This window comes from Salmo salar, chromosome ssa22 (assembly GCF_905237065.1).
Source record: "Salmo salar chromosome ssa22, Ssal_v3.1, whole genome shotgun sequence".
Lineage (NCBI taxonomy): Eukaryota > Metazoa > Chordata > Actinopteri > Salmoniformes > Salmonidae > Salmo > Salmo salar.
In genome coordinates, this window is record NC_059463.1 from 60,344,845 (window position 1) to 60,370,097 (window position 25,253).

Genomic DNA, 25,253 nt, shown 5'->3' on the forward strand with positions numbered 1-25,253 from the left:
GTAAACAAATTAACAACAGACTTTCAGCATGCTTATAGAGAAGGGCACTCAACATGTACTGCACTGACACAAATGACTGATGATTGGTTGAAAGAAATTGATAATATGAAGATTGTGGGAGCTGTACTGTTAGATTTCAGTGCAGCCTTTGATATAATTGACCTTAACCTGTTGTTGAGGAAACATATTTTATGGCTTTTCAACCTCTGCCATATCGTGGATTCAGAGCTATCTATCTAATAGAACTCAGAGGGTTTTCTTTAATGAGAAGCTTCTCTTATGTCAAACAGTGTAAAGTGTGGTGTACCGCAGGGCAGCTCTTTAGGCCCTCTACTCTTTTCTATTTTTACCAATGACCTGCCACTGGCGTTAAACAAAGCATGTGTGTCCATGTATGCTGATGATTCAACCATATACGCATCTGCAACCACAGCTAATGAAGTCACTGAAACCCTTAATATAGAGTTGCAGTCTGTTTTGGAATGGGTGGCCAGTAATAAACTAGTCCTGAACATCTCTAAAACTAAGAGCATTGTATTTGGTACAAATCATTCCTTAAGTTCTAGACCTCAGCTGAATCTGGTAATGAATGGTGTGGCTGTTGAACAAGTTGAGGAAACTAAAATTGTTTGCATAGTCAACTTACACGCAGCTCTGACACACACACTTATCCCACCAGACATGCCACCAGGGATCTTTTCATAGTCCCCAAATCCAGAACAAATTCAAGAAAGTGTACAGCATTATATAGAGCCCTTATTGCATGGAACTTCCTTCCATCTCCTATTGCTCAAATAAACAACAAACCTGGTTTCAGAAAACAGATAAAGCAACACCTCACAGCACAACGCCTCTCCCCTATTGGACCTAGATAGTTTGTGTGTATGTACTGATATGTAGGCTACGTGTGCCTTTTTAAAAATATATCTAGTTCTGTCCTTGAGCTGTTCTTGTCTATTGATGTTCTGTATTATGTCGTGTTTCATGTTTTGTGTGGAGCCCAGGAAGAGTAGCTGCTACTTTTGCAACAGCTAATGGGGATCCCTAATAAAATACCAAATGACTGATTTTATCCTCCTGCAGTCCATCCAGAACTAGAGATTAGAACTAGAATGACTGACACTCAAATCCACTTTCATGTGTTTTACTAAAGTGGAGCAGGAGACTGCTCTGAGCTTCAGTAAAATACCCCATTAAAATAAATCAAAATCAGGTAAACACTAATACTGCACGTCATGACATAGACCTAGCTACAGCATGACATAGACCGAGCTATAGCGTGACATAGACCTAGCTACAGCGTGACATAGACCTTAGCTACAGCGTGACATAGACCTTAGCTACAGCGTGACATAGACCTAGCTATAGCGTGACATAGACCTAGCTATAGCATGACATAGACCTTAGCTACAGCGTGACATAGACCTTAGCTACAGCGTGACATAGACCTAGCTACAGCGTGACATAGACCTAGCTACAGCGTGACATAGACCTAGCTACAGCGTGACATAGACCTAGCTATAGCGTGACATAGACCTAGCTACAGCGTGACATAGACCTTAGCTACAGCGTGACATAGACCTTAGCTACAGCGTGACATAGACCTTAGCTACAGCGTGACATAGACCTAGCTACAGCGTGACATAGACCTAGCTATAGCGTGACATAGACCTTAGCTACAGCGTGACATAGACCTTAGCTACAGCGTGACATAGACCTAGCTACAGCGTGACATAGACCTAGCTATAGCGTGACATAGACCTAGCTACAGCGTGACATAGACCTTAGCTACAGCGTGACATAGACCTAGCTACAGCGTGACATAGACCTTAGCTACAGCGTGACATAGACCTAGCTACAGCGTGACATAGACCTAGCTACAGCGTGACATAGACCTAGCTATAGCGTGACATAGACCTAGCTATAGCGTGACATAGACCTTAGCTACAGCGTGACATAGACCTTAGCTACAGCGTGACATAGACCTTAGCTACAGCGTGACATAGACCTTAGCTACAGCGTGACATAGACCTTAGCTACAGCGTGACATAGACCTTAGCTACAGCGTGACATAGACCTAGCTATAGCGTGACATAGACCTTAGCTACAGCGTGACATAGACCTAGCTACAGCGTGACATAGACCTTAGCTACAGCGTGACATAGACCTTAGCTACAGCGTGACATAGACCTAGCTACAGCGTGACATAGACCTTAGCTACAGCGTGACATAGACCTTAGCTACAGCGTGACATAGACCTTAGCTACAGCGTGACATAGACCTTAGCTACAGCGTGACATAGACCTAGCTACAGCGTGACATAGACCTTAGCTACAGCGTGACATAGACCTTAGCTACAGCGTGACATAGACCTTAGCTACAGCGTGACATAGACCTTAGCTACAGCGTGACATAGACCTTAGCTACAGCGTGACATAGACCTAGCTACAGCGTGACATAGACCTTAGCTACAGCGTGACATAGACCTTAGCTACAGCGTGACATAGACCTTAGCTACAGCGTGACATAGACCTAGCTACAGCGTGACATAGACCTTAGCTACAGCGTGACATAGACCTAGCTATAGCGTGACATAGACCTTAGCTACAGCGTGACATAGACCTTAGCTACAGCGTGACATAGACCCTAGCTACAGCGTGACATAGACCTTAGCTACAGCGTGACATAGACCTTAGCTACAGCGTGACATAGACCTAGCTACAGCGTGACATAGACCTTAGCTACAGCGTGACATAGACCTTAGCTACAGCGTGACATAGACCTTAGCTACAGCGTGACATAGACCTTAGCTACAGCGTGACATAGACCTTAGCTACAGCGTGACATAGACCTTAGCTACAGCGTGACATAGACCTTAGCTACAGCGTGACATAGACCTTAGCTACAGCGTGACACAGACCTTAGCTACAGCGTGACAACGACCTTAGCTACAGCGTGACATAGACCTTAGCTACAGCGTGACATAGACCTTAGCTACAGCGTGACATAGACCTTAGCTACAGCGTGACATAGACCTTAGCTACAGCGTGACATAGACCTAGCTACAGCGTGACATAGACCTAGCTACAGCGTGACATAGACCTAGCTACAGCGTGACATAGACCTTAGCTACAGCGTGACATAGACCTTAGCTACAGCGTGACATAGACCTTAGCTACAGCGTGACATAGACCTTAGCTACAGCGTGACATAGACCTTAGCTACAGCGTGACATAGACCTTAGCTACAGCGTGACATAGACCTTAGCTACAGCGTGACATAGACCTTAGCTACAGCGTGACATAGACCTTAGCTACAGCGTGACATAGACCTTAGCTACAGCGTGACATAGACCTTAGCTACAGCGTGACATAGACCTTAGCTACAGCGTGACATAGACCTTAGCTACAGCGTGACATAGACCTTAGCTACAGCGTGACATAGACCTAGCTACAGCGTGACATAGACCTTAGCTACAGCGTGACATAGACCTTAGCTACAGCGTGACATAGACCTTAGCTACAGCGTGACATAGACCTTAGCTACAGCGTGACATAGACCTTAGCTACAGCGTGACATAGACCTTAGCTACAGCGTGACATAGACCTTAGCTACAGCGTGACATAGACCTTAGCTACAGCGTGACATAGACCTTAGCTACAGCGTGACATAGACCTTAGCTACAGCGTGACATAGACCTTAGCTACAGCGTGACATAGACCTTAGCTACAGCGTGACATAGACCTTAGCTACAGCGTGACATAGACCTTAGCTACAGCGTGACATAGACCTTAGCTACAGCGTGACATAGACCTTAGCTACAGCGTGACATAGACCTTAGCTACAGCGTGACATAGACCTTAGCTACAGCGTGACATAGACCTTAGCTACAGCGTGACATAGACCTTAGCTACAGCGTGACATAGACCTTAGCTACAGCGTGACATAGACCTTAGCTACAGCGTGACATAGACCTTAGCTACAGCGTGACATAGACCTTAGCTACAGCGTGACATAGACCTTAGCTACAGCGTGACATAGACCTTAGCTACAGCGTGACATAGACCTTAGCTACAGCGTGACATAGACCTTAGCTACAGCGTGACATAGACCTTAGCTACAGCGTGACACAGACCTTAGCTACAGCGTGACATAGACCTTAGCTACAGCGTGACATAGACCTTAGCTACAGCGTGACATAGACCTTAGCTACAGCGTGACATAGACCTTAGCTACAGCGTGACATAGACCTTAGCTACAGCGTGACATAGACCTTAGCTACAGCGTGACATAGACCTTAGCTACAGCGTGACATAGACCTAGCTACAGCGTGACATAGACCTTAGCTACAGCGTGACATAGACCTTAGCTACAGCGTGACATAGACCTTAGCTACAGCGTGACATAGACCTTAGCTACAGCGTGACATAGACCTTAGCTACAGCGTGACATAGACCTTAGCTACAGCGTGACATAGACCTTAGCTACAGCGTGACATAGACCTTAGCTACAGCGTGACATAGACCTTAGCTACAGCGTGACATGAGACCTTAGCTACAGCGTGACATAGACCTAGCTACAGCGTGACATAGACCTTAGCTACAGCGTGACATAGACCTTAGCTACAGCGTGACATAGACCTAGCTACAGCGTGACATAGACCTTAGCTACAGCGTGACATAGACCTTAGCTACAGCGTGACATAGACCTTAGCTACAGCGTGACATAGACCTAGCTACAGCGTGACATAGACCTTAGCTACAGCGTGACATAGACCTTAGCTACAGCGTGACATAGACCTTAGCTACAGCGTGACATAGACCTTAGCTACAGCGTGACATAGACCTTAGCTACAGCGTGACATAGACCTTAGCTACAGCGTGACATAGACCTTAGCTACAGCGTGACATAGACCTTAGCTACAGCGTGACATAGACCTTAGCTACAGCGTGACATAGACCTAGCTACAGCGTGACATAGACCTTAGCTACAGCGTGACATAGACCTTAGCTACAGCGTGACATAGACCTAGCTACAGCGTGACATAGACCTAGCTACAGCGTGACATAGACCTAGCTACAGCGTGACATAGACCTAGCTACAGCGTGACATAGACCTAGCTATAGCGTGACATAGACCTTAGCTACAGCGTGACATAGACCTTAGCTACAGCGTGACATAGACCTTAGCTACAGCGTGACATAGACCTTAGCTACAGCGTGACATAGACCTTAGCTACAGCGTGACATAGACCTTAGCTACAGCGTGACATAGACCTTAGCTACAGCGTGACATAGACCTTAGCTACAGCGTGACATAGACCTTAGCTACAGCGTGACATAGACCTTAGCTACAGCGTGACATAGACCTTAGCTACAGCGTGACATAGACCTAGCTACAGCGTGACATAGACCTTAGCTACAGCGTGACATAGACCTAGCTACAGCGTGACATAGACCTAGCTACAGCGTGACATAGACCTAGCTACAGCGTGACATAGACCTAGCTATAGCGTGACATAGACCTTAGCTACAGCGTGACATAGACCTTAGCTACAGCGTGACATAGACCTTAGCTACAGCGTGACATAGACCTTAGCTACAGCGTGACATAGACCTTAGCTACAGCGTGACATAGACCTTAGCTACAGCGTGACATAGACCTTAGCTACAGCGTGACATAGACCTTAGCTACAGCGTGACATAGACCTTAGCTACAGCGTGACACAGACCTTAGCTACAGCGTGACATAGACCTTAGCTACAGCGTGACATAGACCTTAGCTACAGCGTGACATAGACCTTAGCTACAGCGTGACATAGACCTTAGCTACAGCGTGACATAGACCTTAGCTACAGCGTGACATAGACCTTAGCTACAGCGTGACATAGACCTAGCTACAGCATGACATAGACCTTAGCTACAGCATGACATAGACCTTAGCTACAGCATGACATAGACCTTAGCTACAGCATGACATAGACCTAGCTACAGCATGACATAGACCTTAGCTACAGCATGACATAGACCTTAGCTACAGCATGACATAGACCTAGCTACAGCGTGACATAGACCTTAGCTACAGCGTGACATAGACCTTAGCTACAGCGTGACATAGACCTTAGCTACAGCGTGACATAGACCTTAGCTACAGCGTGACATAGACCTTAGCTACAGCGTGACATAGACCTTAGCTACAGCGTGACATAGACCTTAGCTACAGCGTGACATAGACCTTAGCTACAGCGTGACATAGACCTTAGCTACAGCGTGACATAGACCTTAGCTACAGCGTGACATAGACCTAGCTACAGCGTGACATAGACCTAGCTATAGCGTGACATAGACCTTAGCTACAGCGTGACATAGACCTAGCTACAGCGTGACATAGACCTTAGCTACAGCGTGACATAGACCTAGCTACAGCGTGACATAGACCTTAGCTACAGCGTGACATAGACCTTAGCTACAGCGTGACATAGACCTTAGCTACAGCGTGACATAGACCTTAGCTACAGCGTGACATAGACCTTAGCTACAGCGTGACATAGACCTTAGCTACAGCGTGACATAGACCTAGCTACAGCGTGACATAGACCTTAGCTACAGCGTGACATAGACCTTAGCTACAGCGTGACATAGACCTTAGCTACAGCGTGACATAGACCTAGCTACAGCGTGACATAGACCTAGCTATAGCGTGACATAGACCTTAGCTACAGCGTGACATAGACCTAGCTACAGCGTGACATAGACCTTAGCTACAGCGTGATATAGACCTAGCTACAGCGTGACATAGACCTTAGCTACAGCGTGACATAGACCTTAGCTACAGCGTGACATAGACCTTAGCTACAGCGTGACATAGACCTTAGCTACAGCGTGACATAGACCTAGCTACAGCGTGACATAGACCTTAGCTACAGCGTGACATAGACCTAGCTACAGCGTGACATAGACCTTAGCTACAGCGTGACATAGACCTTAGCTACAGCGTGACATAGACCTAGCTATAGCATGACATAGACCTTAGCTACAGCGTGACATAGACCTTAGCTACAGAATGACATAGACCTTAGCTACAGCATGACATAGACCTAGCTATAGCATGACATAGACCTAGCTATAGCATGACATAGACCTTAGCTACAGCATGACATAGACCTAGCTACAGCGTGACATAGACCTTAGCTATAGCATGACATAGACCTAGCTATAGCATGACATAGACCTAGCTATAGCATGACATAGACCTAGCTATAGCATGACATAGACCTAGCTATAGCATGACATAGACCTAGCTATAGCATGACATAGACCTAGCTATAGCACCATTGTGGGTTTGGATGCAAACTGCAATAATTTCTGTCTGGATAGAAATCACATGGACTGTTGTCTCGACTGAACCATTATGGACAGGGAAACATTATGTGTAGGGCGCATTACTATACATTACTGTGTAGGGTGCCGTCTTTCGGATGGGACGTTAAACGGGTGTCCTGACTCTCTGAGGTCATTAAAGATCCCATGGTGCTTATCGTAAGAGTAGCGGTGTTAACCCCTGGTGTCCTGGCTAAATTCCCAATCTGTCCCTCATACCATCACGGCCACCTAATCATCCCCAGCTTCCAATTGGCTCATTCATCCTCCCTCCTCTCCCCTGAAACTATTCCCCAGGTCGTGGCTGTAAATGAGAATGTGTTCTCAGTCAACTTAGCTGGTAAAATAAAGGATAAATAAATACAAAAAAAAAATGTAAAAAAATTAAAAAAATTGGGTTTATATAAATCCTTTCCATTATATACGACTACTACAACCTCGCAGATGAACTAAATGTTGTCTCCATAGAATGGGAACGTGTTGAACCTTGTAAGCGTGATGATTTATGGGAGTAAAGAAAAGTGAAAATAAGAAATGTACACCCCAAAATTGAAAATGTTTCTACATTGTTCATTAACTAAAAATGGCGACCACCATTTGTTTGTAGAAACAGAAAACATCTGATGCCGTTTCTGTTAGGAAGAATTATAACTGTTGATATATTCACTCAAGGCTTTCAAGAACACAGACCATCTGTCTATAAATGTAATACACGTCGAGGAGAATCGATTCAGCAATAAAAAATAAAAAAAATGGATTCAATCTACGGCTACTTTTCCACTACTGGGCAAATAAAGGCTAGAGAGAGATGATGCCAAGATTCTGGTCAAGCCAAACACAAAGAACCAGTCCCTAATGGCATTCTATTCCCTACATAGTGCACTACTTTTGACCAGAACCCCCTTCATCATATTTCCTACATGGAGCTCTGGTCAAAAGTAGGGCACTATGTAGGGAATAGAATGCCATTAGGGAACACCAGATTGGTCTTCAAACAGCCTGTAGCTGTCTATAACCAGAGTAAGGTACTACAAAACAGGATCAATGAGTTAACTAAATATTCTGAATGAACTTTATTTAAAAAATATATTTTGTTAAACATAAGCCTGAAATGGGCATGGTTTAATTGACTCAACAACCAAAAATACATATCTAAGCTTTCTAACTAAAACCAGAAAACACAGGTAATTCTGGTTGTTAATCAAAGTTAGCAGGCTAATTAATTGATCCTTCTTTGTAGTATACCCTTCTGGGCAGTGGGCCTACTGGCCAGAACCAAACCCTCTGACCCGGTTTCAATGTTGCCCTTCTGGGCAGTGGGCCTACTGGCCAGAACCAAACCCTCTGACCCGGTTTCAATGTTGCCCTTCTGGGCAGTGGGCCTACTGGCCAGAACCAAACCCTCTGACCCGGTTTCAATGTTGCCCTTCTGGGCAGTGGGCCTACTGGCCAGAACCAAACCCTCTGACCCGGTTTCAATGTTGCCCTCTGGGCAGTGGGCCTACTGGCCAGAACCAAACCCTCTGACCCGGTTTCAATGTTGCCCTTCTGGGCAGTGGGCCTACTGGCCAGAACCAAACCCTCTGACCCGGTTTCAATGTTACCCTTCTGGGCAGTGGGCCTACTGGCCAGAACCAAACCCTCTGACCCGGTTTCAATGTTGCCCTTCTGGGCAGTGGGCCTACTGGCCAGAACCAAACCCTCTGACCCGGTTTCAATGTTGCCCTCTGGGCAGTGGGCCTACTGGCCAGAACCAAACCCTCTGATCCGGTTTCAATGTTGCCCTCTGGGCAGTGGGCCTACTGGCCAGAACCAAACCCTCTGACCCGGTTTCAATGTTGCCCTCTGGGCAGTGGGCCTACTGGCCAGAACCAAACCCTCTGACCCGGTTTCAATGTTGCCCTTCTGGGCAGTGGGCCTACTGGCCAGAACCAAACCCTCTGACCCGGTTTCAATGTTGCCCTCTGGGCAGTGGGCCTACTGGCCAGAACCAAACCCTCTGACCCGGTTTCAATGTTGCCCTTCTGGGCAGTGGGCCTACTGGCCAGAACCAAACCCTCTGACCCGGTTTCAATGTTGCCCTCTGGGCAGTGGGCCTACTGGCCAGAACCAAACCCTCTGACCCGGTTTCAATGTTGCCCTCTGGGCAGTGGGCCTACTGGCCAGAACCAAACCCTCTGACCCGGTTTCAATGTTGCCTTCAGGGCAGTGGGCCTACTGGCCAGAACCAAACCCTCTGACCCGGTTTCAATGTTGCCCTCTGGGCAGTGGGCCTACTGGCCAGAACCAAACCCTCTGACCCGGTTTCAATGTTGCCCTCTGGGCAGTGGGCCTACTGGCCAGAACCAAACCCTCTGACCCGGTTTCAATGTTGCCCTCTGGGCAGTGGGCCTACTGGCCAGAACCAAACCCTCTGACCCGGTTTCAATGTTGCCCTTCTGGGCAGTGGGCCTACTGGCCAGAACCAAACCCTCTGACCCGGTTTCAATGTTGCCCTCTGGGCAGTGGGCCTACTGGCCAGAACCAAACCCTCTGATCCGGTTTCAATGTTACCCTTCTGGGCAGTGGGCCTACTGGCCAGAACCAAACCCTCTGACCCGGTTTCAATGTTGCCCTCTGGGCAGTGGGCCTACTGGCCAGAACCAAACCCTCTGACCCGGTTTCAATGTTGCCCTCTGGGCAGTGGGCCTACTGGCCAGAACCAAACCCTCTGACCCGGTTTCAATGTTGCCCTCTGGGCAGTGGGCCTACTGGCCAGAACCAAACCCTCTGACCCTGTTTCAATGTTACCCTTCTGGGCAGTGGGCCTACTGGCCAGAACCAAACCCTCTGACCCGGTTTCAATGTTGCCCTCTGGGCAGTGGGCCTACTGGCCAGAACCAAACCCTCTGACCCGGTTTCAATGTTGCCCTCTGGGCAGTGGGCCTACTGGCCAGAACCAAACCCTCTGACCCGGTTTCAATGTTGCCCTCTGGGCAGTGGGCCTACTGGCCAGAACCAAACCCTCTGACCCGGTTTCAATGTTGCCCTCTGGGCAGTGGGCCTACTGGCTAGAACCAAACCCTCTGACCCGGTTTCAATGTTGCCCTCTGGGCAGTGGGCCTACTGGCCAGAACCAAACCCTCTGACCCGGTTTCAATGTTATGTTCCCCTCTCTCCACTGGGATTCTCTGCCTCTAACCCTATTACAGGGGCTGAGTCACTGGCTTACTGGTGCTCTTCCATGCTGTCCCTGGGAGGGGTGCGTCACTTGAGTGGGTTGAGTCACTGACGTGGTCTTCCTGTCTGGGTTGGCGCCCCCCCTTGGGTTGTGCCGTGGAGGAGATCTTTGTGGGCTATACTCGGCCTTGTCTTAGGATGGTATGTTGGTGGTTGGAGATATCCCTCTAGTGGTGTGGGGGCTGGGCTTTGGCAAAGTGGGTGGGGTTATATCCTGCCTGTTTGGCCCTGTCCGGGGGTATCATCGGATTGGGCCACAGTGTCTCCTGACCCCTCCTGTCTCAGCCTCCAGTATTTATGCTGCATTAGTTTATGTGTCGGGGGGCTAGGGTCAGTCTGTTACATCTGGAGTATTTCTCTTGTCTTATCCGGTGTCCTGTGTGAATTTAAATATGCTCTCTTTAATTCTCTCTTTCTCTCTTTCTTTCTCTCGGAGGACCTGAGCCCTAGGACCATGCCTCAGGACTACCTGGCATGATGACTCCTTGCTGTCCCCAGTCCACCTGGCCGTGCTGCTGCTCCAGTTTCAACTGTTCTGCCTGCGGCTATGGAACCCTGACCTGTTCACCGGACGTGCTACCTGTCCCAGACCTGCTGTTTTCAACTCTCTAGAGACAGCAGGAGCGGTAGAGATACTCTCAATGATCGGCTATGAAAAAGCCAACTGACACTTACTCTTGAGTTGCTGACTTGTTGCACCCTCGACAACTACTATGATTATTATTATTTGACCATGCTGGTCATTTATGAACATTTTAACAGCTTGACCATGTTCTGTTATAATCTCCACCCGGCACAGCCAGAAGAGGACTGGCCACCCCTCATAGCCTGGTTCCTCTCTAGGTTTCTTCCTAGATTTTTGGCCTTTCTAGGGAGTTTTTCCTAGGGAGTTTTTCCTAGGGAGTTTTTCCTAGCCACCGTGCTTCTTTCACATGCATTGCTTGCTGTTTGGGGTTTTAGGCTGGGTTTCTGTACAGCACTTTGAGATATCAGCTGATGTAAGAAGGGCTATATAAATACATTTGATTTGATTTTGATTTGATTCAAACGAGCGTTTAGCAGAATCCTAAACAAACGAGCGTTTAGTAGAGTCCTAAACAAACGAGCGTTTAGTAGAGTCCTAAACAAACGAGCGTTTAGTAGAGTCCTAAACAAACGACCGTTTAGTAGAGTCCTAAACAAACGCGTGTTTAGTAGAGTCCTAAATAAACGACCGTTTAGTAGAGTCCTAAACAAACGAGCGTTTAGTAGAGTCCTAAACAAACGAGCGTTTAGTAGAGTCCTAAACAAACTAGCGTTTGTAATGACTTGCACCGGTAAGTAGTTAGGCCTACAGTGTGTCTTTATACCCTGACAGTAAAGATATTGATCGCTATTGATCGAGTGCGAGTATTACAACAGTAATAAAACTGTCAAAACAAAATTTAAAAAACGGGGACGTGTTAGAATACATTTTTCAACATCACGGCCTTACCCAGACACAAATTTACTGAAGTCCTTAAACTCAGTGCTGTCCATGACGATGTTGAGGTCAGTGATCGTCCTCACCAGGGTAGCATCCTCCTATGAGAAGGTCAAAGACATCAGTTAGCTTTAAACACTATCAATTACAGCCAATCATAATACAATTATATGATACACTGATCTGATACTTATTTAACAAAAGCAGACTTTGGTCTAAAATAATCCACAACCAGCAGTATTAGATAGCTGTCCATTGGTTTGGTCTAAAAGCATCTATAACCAGCAGTATTAGACAGTTGTCCATTGGTTTGGTCTAAAAGCATCTATAACCAGCAGTATTAGACCGTTGTCTATTGGAAATCTAAAATTGTACTTTATACTACTTGCTTTCCATTAAACAAAATGTTCTAGAATCCCTAAACTGAAGGGTGATGTGTCTGTTTCCTGTGTTGACTACATGCCCTCGCTTCAGTCTGCCATAAATATAGATCTACACTGGCCCCTTGTGTTGATGACCGCAGATAACAGGTTCATCCATTTCAACCCTTGAAGATATATAGGTCCTACTTACTACAGGCAACTTCTGGACAATATTTCTGTCAATTAAAAATGGCCAAACCAGCAAATATCCACCTTTTCGAGCTCAAAGACGATGGCCAAAGCTTTGCCATGACGTAGCACAATGATTTAAGTCAACAGATCATCGTTTCAGTGAAAGTATGATACATTCGGGCTTGACGTGACAAATCCAAACTGCTCACTTCATGCAAATCTCTGTGAATGCAGTGTCTTTCCTTATGATATGACGTACAAATTGTTATCAACCTACATTTCGTTTCAGGGCTGGGTATATGAATGTTACCATCCACCAGCATCGCATTGTTTATTAATCAGAAACAGGTTGCAAAGCTCTACCTCTTGGTGACTGAGATGAGCCAAACAGCCTTGTGTCTACTTGGCCTCCTTAGGCTGGGAGCTAATTCCAATACTGGGTAACTTTATAAACTGGTTTAATTAACAGTCTGAGGTCCTGAGCACTCTGGAGCAGGTTTTCATCAAGGATCTCGCTGTACTTTGCTCCGTTCATCTTTCCCCTCGATCCCGACTAGTCTTCCAGTCCGTGCCACTGAAAAACATCCCCACAGCATGATGCTACCACCGCCATGCTTCACCGTAGGGATGGTGCCAGGTTTCCTCAAGACATGACACTTGGCACTCAGGCCAAAGAGTTCAATCTTGGTTTCATCAGGCCAGAGAATCTTGTTTCTCATGGTCTGAGAGTCCTTTAGGTGCCTTTTGGCAAACTCCAAGAGGGCTGTCATGTGCCTTTTACTGAGGAATGGCTTCCACCTGGACACTCAACCATAAAGGCTTGATTGGTGGAGTGCTGCAGAGATGGTTGTCCTTTTGGAAGGTTCTCCCATCTACACAGAAGAACTCTGGAGCTCTGTCAGTGACCATCGGGTTCTTGGTCACGTCCCTGACCAAGGCCCTTCTTCCCTGATTGCTCAGTTTGGCCGGGCGGCCAGCTCTAGGAAGAGTCTTGGTGGTTTCAAACATCTTCAATTTAAGAATGATGGAGGCCACTGTGTTCTTGGGGACCTTCAAATGCTGCAGAAATGTTTTGGTACCCTTCCCCAGATCTGTGCCTCGACACAATCCTGTCTCTGAGCTCTAGGGACAATTCCTTCGACCTCATGGCCTGGTTTTTGCTCTGACGTGCACTGTCAACTGTGGGACCTTTATATAGACAGGTGTGTGCCTTTCCAAATCATGTCAAATCAATTGAATTTACCACAGGTGGACTCCAATCAAGTTGTAGAAACATCTCAAGGATGATCAATGGAAACAGGATGCACCTGAGCTCAATTTCGAGTCTCATAGCAAAGGGTCTGAATACTTATGTAAATACGGTATGTTTTTTCATGTATTTTTTTTTTATTTGCTAAAACTTTCTAAAAACCTGTTTTGGCTTTGTCATTATGGGGTATTGTGATGTCATTATGGGGTATTGTGATGTCATTATGGGGTATTGTGATGTCATTATGGGGTATTGCGATGTCATTATGGGGTATTGTGTGTAGATTGATGAGGAATCTATTTTAGAATACGGCTGTAACGTAACAAAAATGTGGAAAAACTCAAGGGGTCTGAATACTTTCTGAAGGCATTTTATAAAATGATATAATTGTGTGATACGTATTTTTGCAAACCCAGTCCCCCCAAGATGAATGGTCTTGACCACAGAAGTTTTGCTTCACTAAACGCTCCACCGCTTTGATTTGTGTAAGGTTAGTGTCTATCCAGATAATGAAAAGGCAGCTCACAAAAGAAAATTCAAGGAACTTAGTTATATGTTATTTGTGGCGTGCATGATCACGAGCAGTCATTGTAGCCTATCATTTCACTTCCCCTGTGAGAACCACGACCACAAGCTGACTTGGCTCAGCTGTACCGCAGCCAAGACCTGCCAGCAGCCTACCTACCCAAAGGTTGCACTGTGTCTGCCAGCAGCCTACCTACCCAAAGGTTGCACCGTGTCTGCCAGCAGCCTACCTACCAAAGGTTGCACCGTGTCTGCCAGCGGCCTACCTACCAAAAGGTTGCACCGTGTCTGCCAGCGCCCTACCTACCAAAAAGGTAGGTAGGCTGCTTTCAATAGTTATCCATATTACCAGAGCGGCATCTTATTCTAACTATTCTATGGCGGATTCACGGCCCGCTATTTATGGAAGATGACAAAGCTTTGGAGATAACCATAGATGGTTAAGTCAAAAATACACAAAATATACAAAAGTATGTGGACACCCCTTCAAAATTAGTGGATTCGGCTATTTCAGCCACACCCGACGCTGACAGGTGTATAAAATTGAGCACACAGCCATGCAATCTCCATAGACAAACATTGGCAGTAGAATGGCCTTACTGAAGAGGTCAGTGACTTTCAACGTGGCACCGTCATAGGATGCCGCCTTTCCAACAAGTCAGTTCGTCAAATTTCTGCCCTGCTAGAGCTGCCCCCCGGGTCAACTGTAAGTGCTGTTATTGTGAAGTGGAAACGTCTAGGAGCAACAACGGCTCAGCCGTGAAGTGGTAGGCACCACAAAGTCACAAAATGGGACCGCTAAAGCGCATAAAGCGTAAAAATTGTCTGTCCTCGGCTGCAACACTCACTACCGAGTTCCAGACTGCCTCTGGAAGCAACGTCAACACAAGAACTGCTCGTCGGGATCTTCATGAAATGGGTTTCCATGACCGAGCAGCCGCACACAAGCCTAAGATCACCATGAACAATGCCAAGTGTCGGCTGGAGTGGTGTAAAGCTCGCCACCATTGGACTCTGGAGCAGTGGAAACTCGTTCTCTGGAGTGATGAATCACGCTTCACCATTTGGCAGTCCGACAGACGAATCTGGGTTTGGCGGATGCCAGGAGAACGCTACCTGCCCCAATGCATAGTGCCAACTGTAAAGTTTGGTGGAGGAAGAATAATTGAATAATGTTTTTCATGGGTTCAGGCCCCTTAGTTCCAATAAAGGGAAATCTTAACACTACAACATACAATGACTTTCCAGACAATTCTGTGCTCCCAACTTTATGGAACAGTTTGGGGAAGGGCCTTTCCTGTTCCAGCATGACAATGCCCCCGTGCACAAAACGAGGTCCACACAGAAATGGTTTGTCGAGATCCGTGTGGAACAACTTGACTGGCCTGCACATAGCCCTGACCTGAACCCATCGTCAGTTAAACTGCAGTTCCGAAGCAGAACTGTAGGAGCAGTCGAAGCTGTTATTTTAGACCGGAACCCTGGCCCTAAACGTACATTTCTTCTCTTGGACAGGAAATGACTGGGACCTCTTCTGGCTCAATAGCACCCCCCAGAGGCAATAGTTCAGAAAAGCCTTCCCAGACATTCTTCTCACCTGAACATCAGTGAGCTCAAACTCCACTTGGAAGTCTAAGAAGGAACAGTGGCCCGTCAGCCTGTGTTGTTGCACCATCTTCTTGTCGCCTTAGAAGAGGGCAGAGGAAAAACATGAGATTATACCAAAGATATCCCCCAAACTTTAGCTCTTAAATCTATTCATCTTTCTTCAATTCCTCGCATCCTCGCTCCTCACCTCCTTGGCTCCTTCCCAAAACAGATTGGAGAAAGTCTGAGAGCTTTGGACCTTCTCCTCCAATACAGTTGAGGTGGCAAGGAGATGAGGAATCGTGGAAAGATGAATTGAGATAGAGCCCTTATCTTTGTATAGACCGGGGGAAGACAACCCTGTTCCTGGAGTGCTGCCGGTATTGCAGGGTTTCGTTCCAACTAGGCACCACATCTGAGCTACGCTGATCAGTTGAGCGATGGACTAAATTTAAACTCACCTGGTCTTCCATGTTGGTTAAATCAAAACCATGAAGTGGAGTACGGCACTCCAGGACCAGGATTGCCTAGTCCTTCCCCTAATCTTAACCCTACCACTACTCCTACCACTACTCCTACCACTACTCCTACCACTACTCCTACCACTAGCCCTACCACTACTCCTACCACTAGTCCTTCCCCTAATCTTAGCCCTACCACTACTCCTACCACTAGCCCTACCCACTACTCCTACCACTACTCCTACCACTAGCCCTACCACTACCCCTACCACTACTCCTACCCCTAGCCCTACCACTACTCCTACCCCTAGCCCTACCACTACTCCTACCACTAGCCCTACCCCTAGCCCTAGCCCTAGACGTAGACCTACTCCCACCCCTACTCCTACCACTAGCCCTACCACTACTCCTACCACTAGCCCTACCCCTAGCCCTAGCCCTAGACGTAGACCTACTCCCACCCCTACTCCTACCACTAGCCCTACCACTACTCCTACCACTAGCCCTACCCCTAGCCCTACCCCTAGTCCCACCCCTAGTCCTAGACCTAGCCCTACCACTAGTCCTACCCCTAGTCCTACCACTAGCCCTACCACTAGTCCCACCACTAGTCCTACCACTAGTCCCACCACTAGTCCCACCACTAGTCCCACCACTAATCTTAACCCTACCACTACTCCTACCACTACTCCTACCCCTAGCCCTAGCCCTACCCCTAGCCCTAGCCCTACCCCTAGCCCTAGCCCTAGACGTAGACCTACTCCCACCCCTACTCCTACCACTAGCCCTACCACTACTCCTACCACTAGCCCTACCCCTAGCCCTACCACTAGTCCTACCCCTAGTCCTACCACTAGTCCTACCCCTAGCCCTACCCCTAGTCCCACCCCTAGTCCTAGACCTAGCCCTACCACTAGTCCTACCCCTAGTCCTACCCCTAGTCCTACCACTAGTCCTTCCCCTAGTCCTACCCCTAGTCCCACCACTAGTCCCACCCCTAGTCCCACCCCTAATCTTAACCCTACCACTACTCCTACCACTAGCCCTACCCCTAGCCCTACCACTAGTCCTTCCCCTAGCCCTACCACTAGCCCTACCCCTAGTCCTAGCCCTAGTCCTTCCCCTAGCCCTACCACTAGCCCTACCCCTAGTCCTACCCCTAGTCCTACCCCTAGTCCCACCCCTAATCTTAACCCTACCACTACTCCTACCACTAGCCCTACCCCTAGTCCCACCCCTAATCTTAACCCTACCACTACTCCTACCACTAGCCCTACCACTAGCCCTACCCCTAGTCCTTCCCCTAGCCCTACCCCTAGTCCTACCACTAGTCCCACCCCTAATCTTAACCCTACCACTACTCCTACCACTAGCCCTACCACTAGCCCTACCCCTAGTCCTTCCCCTAGCCCTACCACTAGCCCTACCCCTAGTCCTAGCCCTACCCCTAGACCTAGCCCTACCCCTAGACCTAAACCTAGTCCTAGACCTAGCCTTACCCCTAGTCCTACCCCTAGTCCTAGACCTAGACCTAGCCCTACCCCTAGACCTAGTCGTAGACCTAGTCGTACCCCTAGTCCTTCCCCTAATCTTAACCCTACCACTAGTCGTAGTCCTACCCCTAGTCCTACCCCTAGTGCCACCCCTAGTCCTACCCCTAGTCCCACCCCTAGCCCCACCCCTAGTCCCACCCCTAGCCCCACCCCTAGTACCACCCCTAGCCCTACTACCACCCCTAGCCCTACCCCTAGTCGTAGACCTACCCCTAGACCTACCCCTAGTCGTAGACCTAGACCTAGCCCTAGCCCTATCCCTAGACCTAGCCCTACCCCTAGACCTAGACCTAGCCCTACCCCTAGACCTAGCCCTACACCTAGACCTAGACCTAGCCCTACCCCTAGACCTAGTCCTACACCTAGACCTAGACCTAGCCCTACCCCTAGACCTAGCCCTACCCCTAGCCCTAGCCCTATCCCTACCCCTAGACCTAGCCCTATCCCTACCCCTAGACCTAGCCCTACCCCTAGACCTAGACCTAGCCCTACCCCTAGACCTAGCCCTACCCCTAGACCTAGACCTAGCCCTACCCCTAGACCTAGCCCTACCCCTACACCTAGTCCTAGACCTACCCCTAGACGTAGACCTAGTCCTACCCCTAGACCTAGTCCTACACCTAGTCGTAGACCTATCCCTACCCCTAGTCGTAGACCTAGTCCTACCCCTAGACCTAGCCCTACCCCTAGACCTAGCCCTATCCCTACCCCTAGACCTAGCCCTACCCCTAGACCTAGCCCTACCCCTAGACCTAGACCTAGCCCTACCCCTAGACCTAGCCCTACCCCTACACCTAGTCCTAGACCTAGCCCTACCCCTAGACGTAGACCTAGTCCTACCCCTAGACCTAGCCCTACCCCTAGTCGTAGACCTAGTCCTACACCTAGTCGTAGACCTAGCCCTACCCCTAGTCGTAGACCTAGTCCTACCCCTAGTCGTAGACCTAGCCCTACCCCTAGTCGTAGACCTAGTCCTACACCTAGTCGTAGACCTAGCCCTACCCCTAGTCGTAGACCTAGTCCTACCCCTAGTCCTAGACCTAGCCCTACCCCTAGACCTAGCCCTACCCCTAGCCCTACCCCTAGTCGTAGACCTAGCCCTACCCCTAGTCGTAGACCTAGTCCTACCCCTAGCCGTAGTACTAGACCTAGTCCTACCCCTAGCCGTAGTACTAGTCCTACCCCTAGTCGTAGACCTAGCCCTACCCCTAGTCGTAGACCTAGCCCTACCCCTAGTCGTAGACCTAGTCCTACCCCTAGCCGTAGTACTAGACCTAGTCCTACCCCTAGCCGTAGTACTAGTCCTACCCCTAGTCGTAGACCTAGCCCTACCCCTAGTCGTAGACCTAGTCCTACCCCTACCCGTAGTACTAGACCTAGTCCTACCCCTACCCGTAGTACTAGACCTAGTCCTACCCCTACCCGTAGTACTAGACCTCGTCAAAGGAGTAGTTATAAAGAATGACAGTTACTTTTCTCCACAGTCTTCACACAGCAGTTGGCAAGAACGATTCCGTTTATCTTGGTCTGTCTGATGAGATCTTCCTCCATCTCCATTATCTCAGTCTTCAGGTGAGCTGTGATGTCTCTCTGACTCTTCCCAGTCTCCTTCTCCTGATGTCCTGTCATGACCAACCTGTGTGTCGGGGGAAGCATCATCATCATCATCATCATCATCATCATCATCAATGAATCAACTGGTCCTGTGTGGCTCAGTTGGTAGAGCCATGCATGCAATGCCAGCATTGTGGGTTCGATTCCCATGGGGGGGATTACGGAGTTACAGTTCATATAAGGAAATCAGTCAATTGAAATTAATTAATTAGGCCCTAATCTATGGATTTCACATGACTGGGAATACAGATATGCATCTGTTGGTCATAGATACCTTAAAAAAAAAATGTTAAAAGTGGTGTGGATAAAAAAAAAAAACAGTCAGTATCTGGTGTGACCACCATTTAGCCTCACGCAGCGCGACACATCTCCTTCACATAGAGTTGTTCAGGCTTTTGATTGTGGCCTGTGGAATGTTGTCCCACTCCTCTATAAATGGCTGTACGAAGTTGCTGGATATTGGCCGGAACTCGAACACGCTGTCGTACATGTCGACCCAGAGCATCCCAAACATGCTCAATGGGCGACATGTCTGGTGAGTATGCAGGCCATGGAATAACTGGGACATTTTCAGCTTCCAGAAATTGTATCTCTGTGCATTCAAGTTGCCATTGATAAAATGCAATTGTGTTCGTTGTCCGTAGCTTATGCCAGACATGTGGTCTGCGGTTGTGAGGCCAGTTGGATGTACTGCCAAATTCTCTGAGGCGGCTTATGGTAGAGAAATTAACATTCGAATTCTCTGGCAACAGCTCTGGTGGATATTCCTGCAGTCAGCATGCCAATTGCACTGCTCCCTCTAATCTTGAGACATCTGTGGCATTATGTTGTGTGACAAAACGGCACATTTTAGAGTGGCCTTTTATTACACGGGGTGGACCAGTGTAACGATCATGCCGTTTAAAATCAGCTTCTTGATATTCCACACCAGCTCATGAAACCAACACTTTATATGTTGCGTTTATATTTTTTGTTCAATTTAGTAAATCGGTTTAGTACATACACATTGGCGGCACTTCCGTAGCAGTACGACTGGCCGATTTGAGGTCAACATGTCAGAAAATGAAAAATCGGGGAAACCGTAAGTGTTCGTAGAGTGCCGGGAGGCTGTAAAAGCCATCAACCACATGCCGCGATCACACGCTGGTCGGAACTAGAAAATGTGTTAATTTCCAATATGTTCAGGGTGTAGTCTAGCGCGAGGGGTTACGCCGGTAGTCTAGCGCGAGGGGTTACGCCGGTAGTCTGGCCCGAGGGGTTACGCCGGTAGTCTAGCGCGAGGGGTTACGCCGGTAGTCTAGCGCGAGGGGTTACGCCGGTAGTCTAGCGCGAGGGGTTACGCCGGTAGTCTAGCGCGAGGGGTTACGCCGGTAGTCTAGCGCGAGGGGTTACGCCGGTAGTCTAGCGCGAGGGGTTACGCCGGTAGTCTAGCGCGAGGGGTTATAACAGTAGTCTAGCGCGAGGGGTTATAACAGTAGTCTAGCGCGAGGGGTTAGCACGGTAGTCTAGCGCGAGGGGTTACGCCGGTAGTCTAGCGCGAGGGGTTACGCCGGTAGTCTAGCGCGAGGGGTTATAACAGTAGTCTAGCGCGAGGGGTTATAACAGTAGTCTAGCGCGAGGGGTTATAACAGTAGTCTAGCGTGAGGGGTTATGTCAGTAGTCTAGCGTGAGGGGTTATAACAGTAGTCTAGCGTGAGGGGTTATAACAGTAGTCTAGCGTGAGGGGTTATAACTGTAGTCTAGCGTGAGGGGTTATAACGGTAGTCTAGCGTGAGGGGTTATAACAGTAGTCTAGCGTGAGGGGTTATAACAGTAGTCTAGCGTGAGGGGTTATAACAGTAGTCTAGCGCGAGGGGTTACAACAGTAGTCTAGCGCGAGGGGTTATAACAGTAGTCTAGCGTGAGGGGTTATGTAGGTAGTCTAGTGTGAGGGGTTATGTCAGTAGTCTAGCGTGAGGGGTTACGCCGGTAGTCTAGCGCGAGGGGTTACGCCAGTAGTCTAGTGTGAGGGGTTATGTCAGTAGTCTAGCGTGAGGGGTTATGACAGTAGTCTAGTGTGAGGGGTTATAACAGTAGTCTAGCGCGAGGGGTTATGTCAGTAGTCTAGCGTGAGGGGTTATAACAGTAGTCTAGTGCGAGGGGTTATAACAGTAGTCTAGTGTGAGGGGTTATAACAGTAGTCTAGCGTGAGGGGTTATAACAGTAGTCTAGCGCGAGGGGTTACACCAGTAGTCTAGCGTGAGGGGTTATAACAGTAGTCTAGCGTGAGGGGTTATGTCAGTAGTCTAGTGTGAGGGGTTATGTCAGTAGTCTAGTGTGAGGGGTTATGTCAGTAGTCTAGTGTGAGGGGTTATGTCAGTAGTCTAGTGTGAGGGGTTATAACAGTAGTCTAGTGCGAGGGGTTATAACAGTAGTCTAGTGTGAGGGGTTATAACAGTAGTCTAGTGTGAGGGGTTATAACAGTAGTCTAGTGTGAGGGGTTATAACAGTAGTCTAGTGTGAGGGGTTATAACAGTAGTCTAGTGTGAGGGGTTATAACAGTAGTCTAGTGTGAGGGGTTATAACAGTAGTCTAGTGCGAGGGGTTATAACAGTAGTCTAGTGTGAGGGGTTATAACAGTAGTCCAGTTTGAGGTGCAGGAATAATGAAAAGTGAACCTGTGGAGCTTTGTGTTCACATTGACTTAAAAAAGGGAACCGGATCGAGGTATTGAAGCGAACCACCTGTCGAGATGGTCTCAATTTGGTTCCTTCAGGGGCTCTTTTCCAGGGGTCTGAGTTCCCATAACCCCTCACACTAGACAAGTTGTTTTGTATTACTTTCTTTAAAAATCAGCAAAGGCCACCGAGTTCACCCTAACTGGTTATAGTTCAACGAATCAGCAAAATCAGAAATGTGACCGTTTCCTAGTTCCCACTAGCATATGAACACAGCATGACACTTCACCGGCTGCAGAGCTTCGTTTCACTACGGATTCGCTTCGATTTGGAGAAACGGGCTTGGAGCTCATAGGAGTCGTGGATCGTGGTAAAAACATGTAGCTAATGTCCGCCCAGCATCATTTTCTATTTTTACCAATGACCTGCCGCTGGCGTTAAACAAAGCATGTGTGTCCATGTATACTGATGACTCATCCATATACGCATCTGCAACCACAGCTAATGAAGTCACTGAAACCTTTAACAAAGAGTTGCAGTCTGTTTTGGAATGGGTGGCCAGTAATAAACTGGTCCTGAACATCTCTAAAACTAAGAGCACTGTATTTGGTACAAATCATTCCCTAAGTTCTAGACCTCAGCTGAATCTGGTAATGAATGGTGTGGCTGTTGAGCAAGTTGAGGAGACTAAATTACTTGGTCTTACCCTAAGACTGTAAACTGTCATGGTCAAAACATATAGATTCAATGGTTGTAAAGATGGGGAGAGGTCTGTCCGTAACAAAGAGATGCTCTGCTTTTGACACCACACTCCAAAAAGCAAGTTCTGCAGGCTCTAGTTTTGTCTAATCTTGATTGTGGTCCAGTCGTGTGGTCCAGTGCTGCAAGGAAAGACCTAGTTAAGCTGCAGCTGGCCCAGAACAGAGCATCACGTCTTGCTCTTCATTGTAATCAGAGGGCTGATATAAATACTATGCTACCAGTCTCTCTTGGTTAAGAGTTGAGGAGAGACTGACTGCATCACTTCTTCTTTTTATAAGAAACATTAATGTGTTAAATCCCAAATTGTTTGCATAGTCAACATACACGCAACTCTGACACACACACTTACCCCACCAGACATGCCACCAGGGGCCTTTTCATAGTCCCCAAATCCAGAACAAATTCAAGAAAGCGTACAGTATTATATAGAGCCCTTATTGCATGGAACTTCCTTCCATCTCATATTGCTGAAATAAACAGCAACCCTGGTTTAAATAACAGATAAAGCAACGCCTCACGGCACAACGCCTCACGGCACAGCGCCTCACGGCACAATGCCTCACGGCACAGCGCCTCACGGCACAACGCCTCACGGCACAACACCTCACGGCACAACGCCTCACGGCACAACGCCTCACGGCACAACGCCTCGCAGCACAACACCTCGCAGCACAACACCTCGCAGCACAACACCTCGCAGCACAACGCCTCTCCCCATGTGACCTACTTGTTGTGTGTATGAACTGATAGACACACACACACACACACACACACACACACACACACACACACACACACACACACACACACACACGTTAATGTTTTTAAAATGTATGTAAATTGTATTTTGTCTGCGATGTCTTTTTTCGTTGTGTCAGACCCCAGTAAGACAAGCTGTCGGGGATTCTAATAAATCAAATTATTATTAAATTAAACGTGCGTTTCACCGGAGCACCGTCACACATTCAGATAAATCAACTCATTATGAAACTTCAATCAATTGAATAAACTACGGCAAAAACCAAAAACGGCCCCCGGACCAGTGGTGTAAAGTACTTCAGTAAAAATACTTGAAAGTACTACTTAAGTAGTTTTTTGGAGTATCTGTACTTTACTATTTTTTATTTTTTACAACTTTTCTTCAATACATTCCTAAAGAAAGAAAATAATGTACATTTTACTCCATACATTTTCCCTGACACACAAAGTACTCGTTACATTTTGAATGCTTAGCAGGACAGGGAAATTGTAAAATGGACATGCTTATCAAGAGAACATCCCTGGTCGTCCCTACTGCCTCTGATCTGGAGGACTCACTAAACAGAGAACATCCCTGGTCATCCCTACTGCCTCTGATCTGGAGGACTCACTAAACAGAGAACATCCCTGGTCATCCCTACTGCCTCTGATCTGGAGGACTCACTAAACAGAGAACATCCCTGGTCGTCCCTACTGCCTCTGATCTGGAGGACTCACTAAACAGAGAACATCCCTGGTCATCCCTACTGCCTCTGATCTGGAGTACACACTAAACAGAGAACATCCCTGGTCATCCCTACTGTCTCTGATCTGGAGGACTCACTAAACAGAGAACATCCCTGGTCATCCCTACTGCCTCTGATCTGGAGGACTCACTAAACAGAGAACATCCCTGGTCATCCCTACTGCCTCTGATCTGGAGGACTCACTAAACAGAGAACATCCCTGGTCGTCCCTACTGCCTCTGATCTGGTCTGCGCCCCCTGGCTATCTGTACATTTTTAAAACAAGAAAATGGTGCCATCTGCTTTGCTTAGTAAGAAATTTTAAATGACTTATACTTTTACACTTACTACAAGTATATTTTAGCAATTACATTTACTTTTGATACTTAAGTATATTTAAAAACCAAAATACTTTTAGAGACTTTTACTGAAGTAGTATTTTACTGTGTGACTTTCACTTTTACTCGAGTCATTTTCTATTAAAAAGGTACCTTTTACTTGTATACCAATTGTGTACTTTTCCCACCACTGTCCAGGACCGAGTTGGAGTATTTCTGTCCTAATGTCAACTCACAGAGCATGTTGCATGTGTCCTCCTGCAAGCTTCAGAACCATCTCTCGTTCATTCTCGTCCTGTTGGCTTTGCAGTGCTGCAATCTCCTCTCGGACTGCTTTGATTTGAGCCTCGTAAACTTTTTCCAGACTCTTCTTCATTCTGCAAAGAAATCAAAAGGGGCTTAGAGAGTG

General features: G+C 47.6%; 1 protein-coding gene across 1 annotated transcript in view; it reads right to left on the bottom strand.

Moving 5' to 3' along the window:
- Window positions 1-25,253, bottom strand: part of cenpp (centromere protein P) — a 185,194-nt gene that overhangs the window by 159,476 nt on the left and 465 nt on the right. Inside the window, exons 2-5 of the mRNA XM_014168394.2 lie at window positions 25,081-25,221; window positions 19,462-19,625; window positions 15,986-16,074; window positions 12,073-12,161 (exon numbers count right to left, since the gene is read on the bottom strand). Coding sequence (XP_014023869.2) covers window positions 12,073-12,161; window positions 15,986-16,074; window positions 19,462-19,625; window positions 25,081-25,221 — 483 coding nt within the window. The remainder of the gene's footprint in view (window positions 1-12,072; window positions 12,162-15,985; window positions 16,075-19,461; window positions 19,626-25,080; window positions 25,222-25,253) is intronic.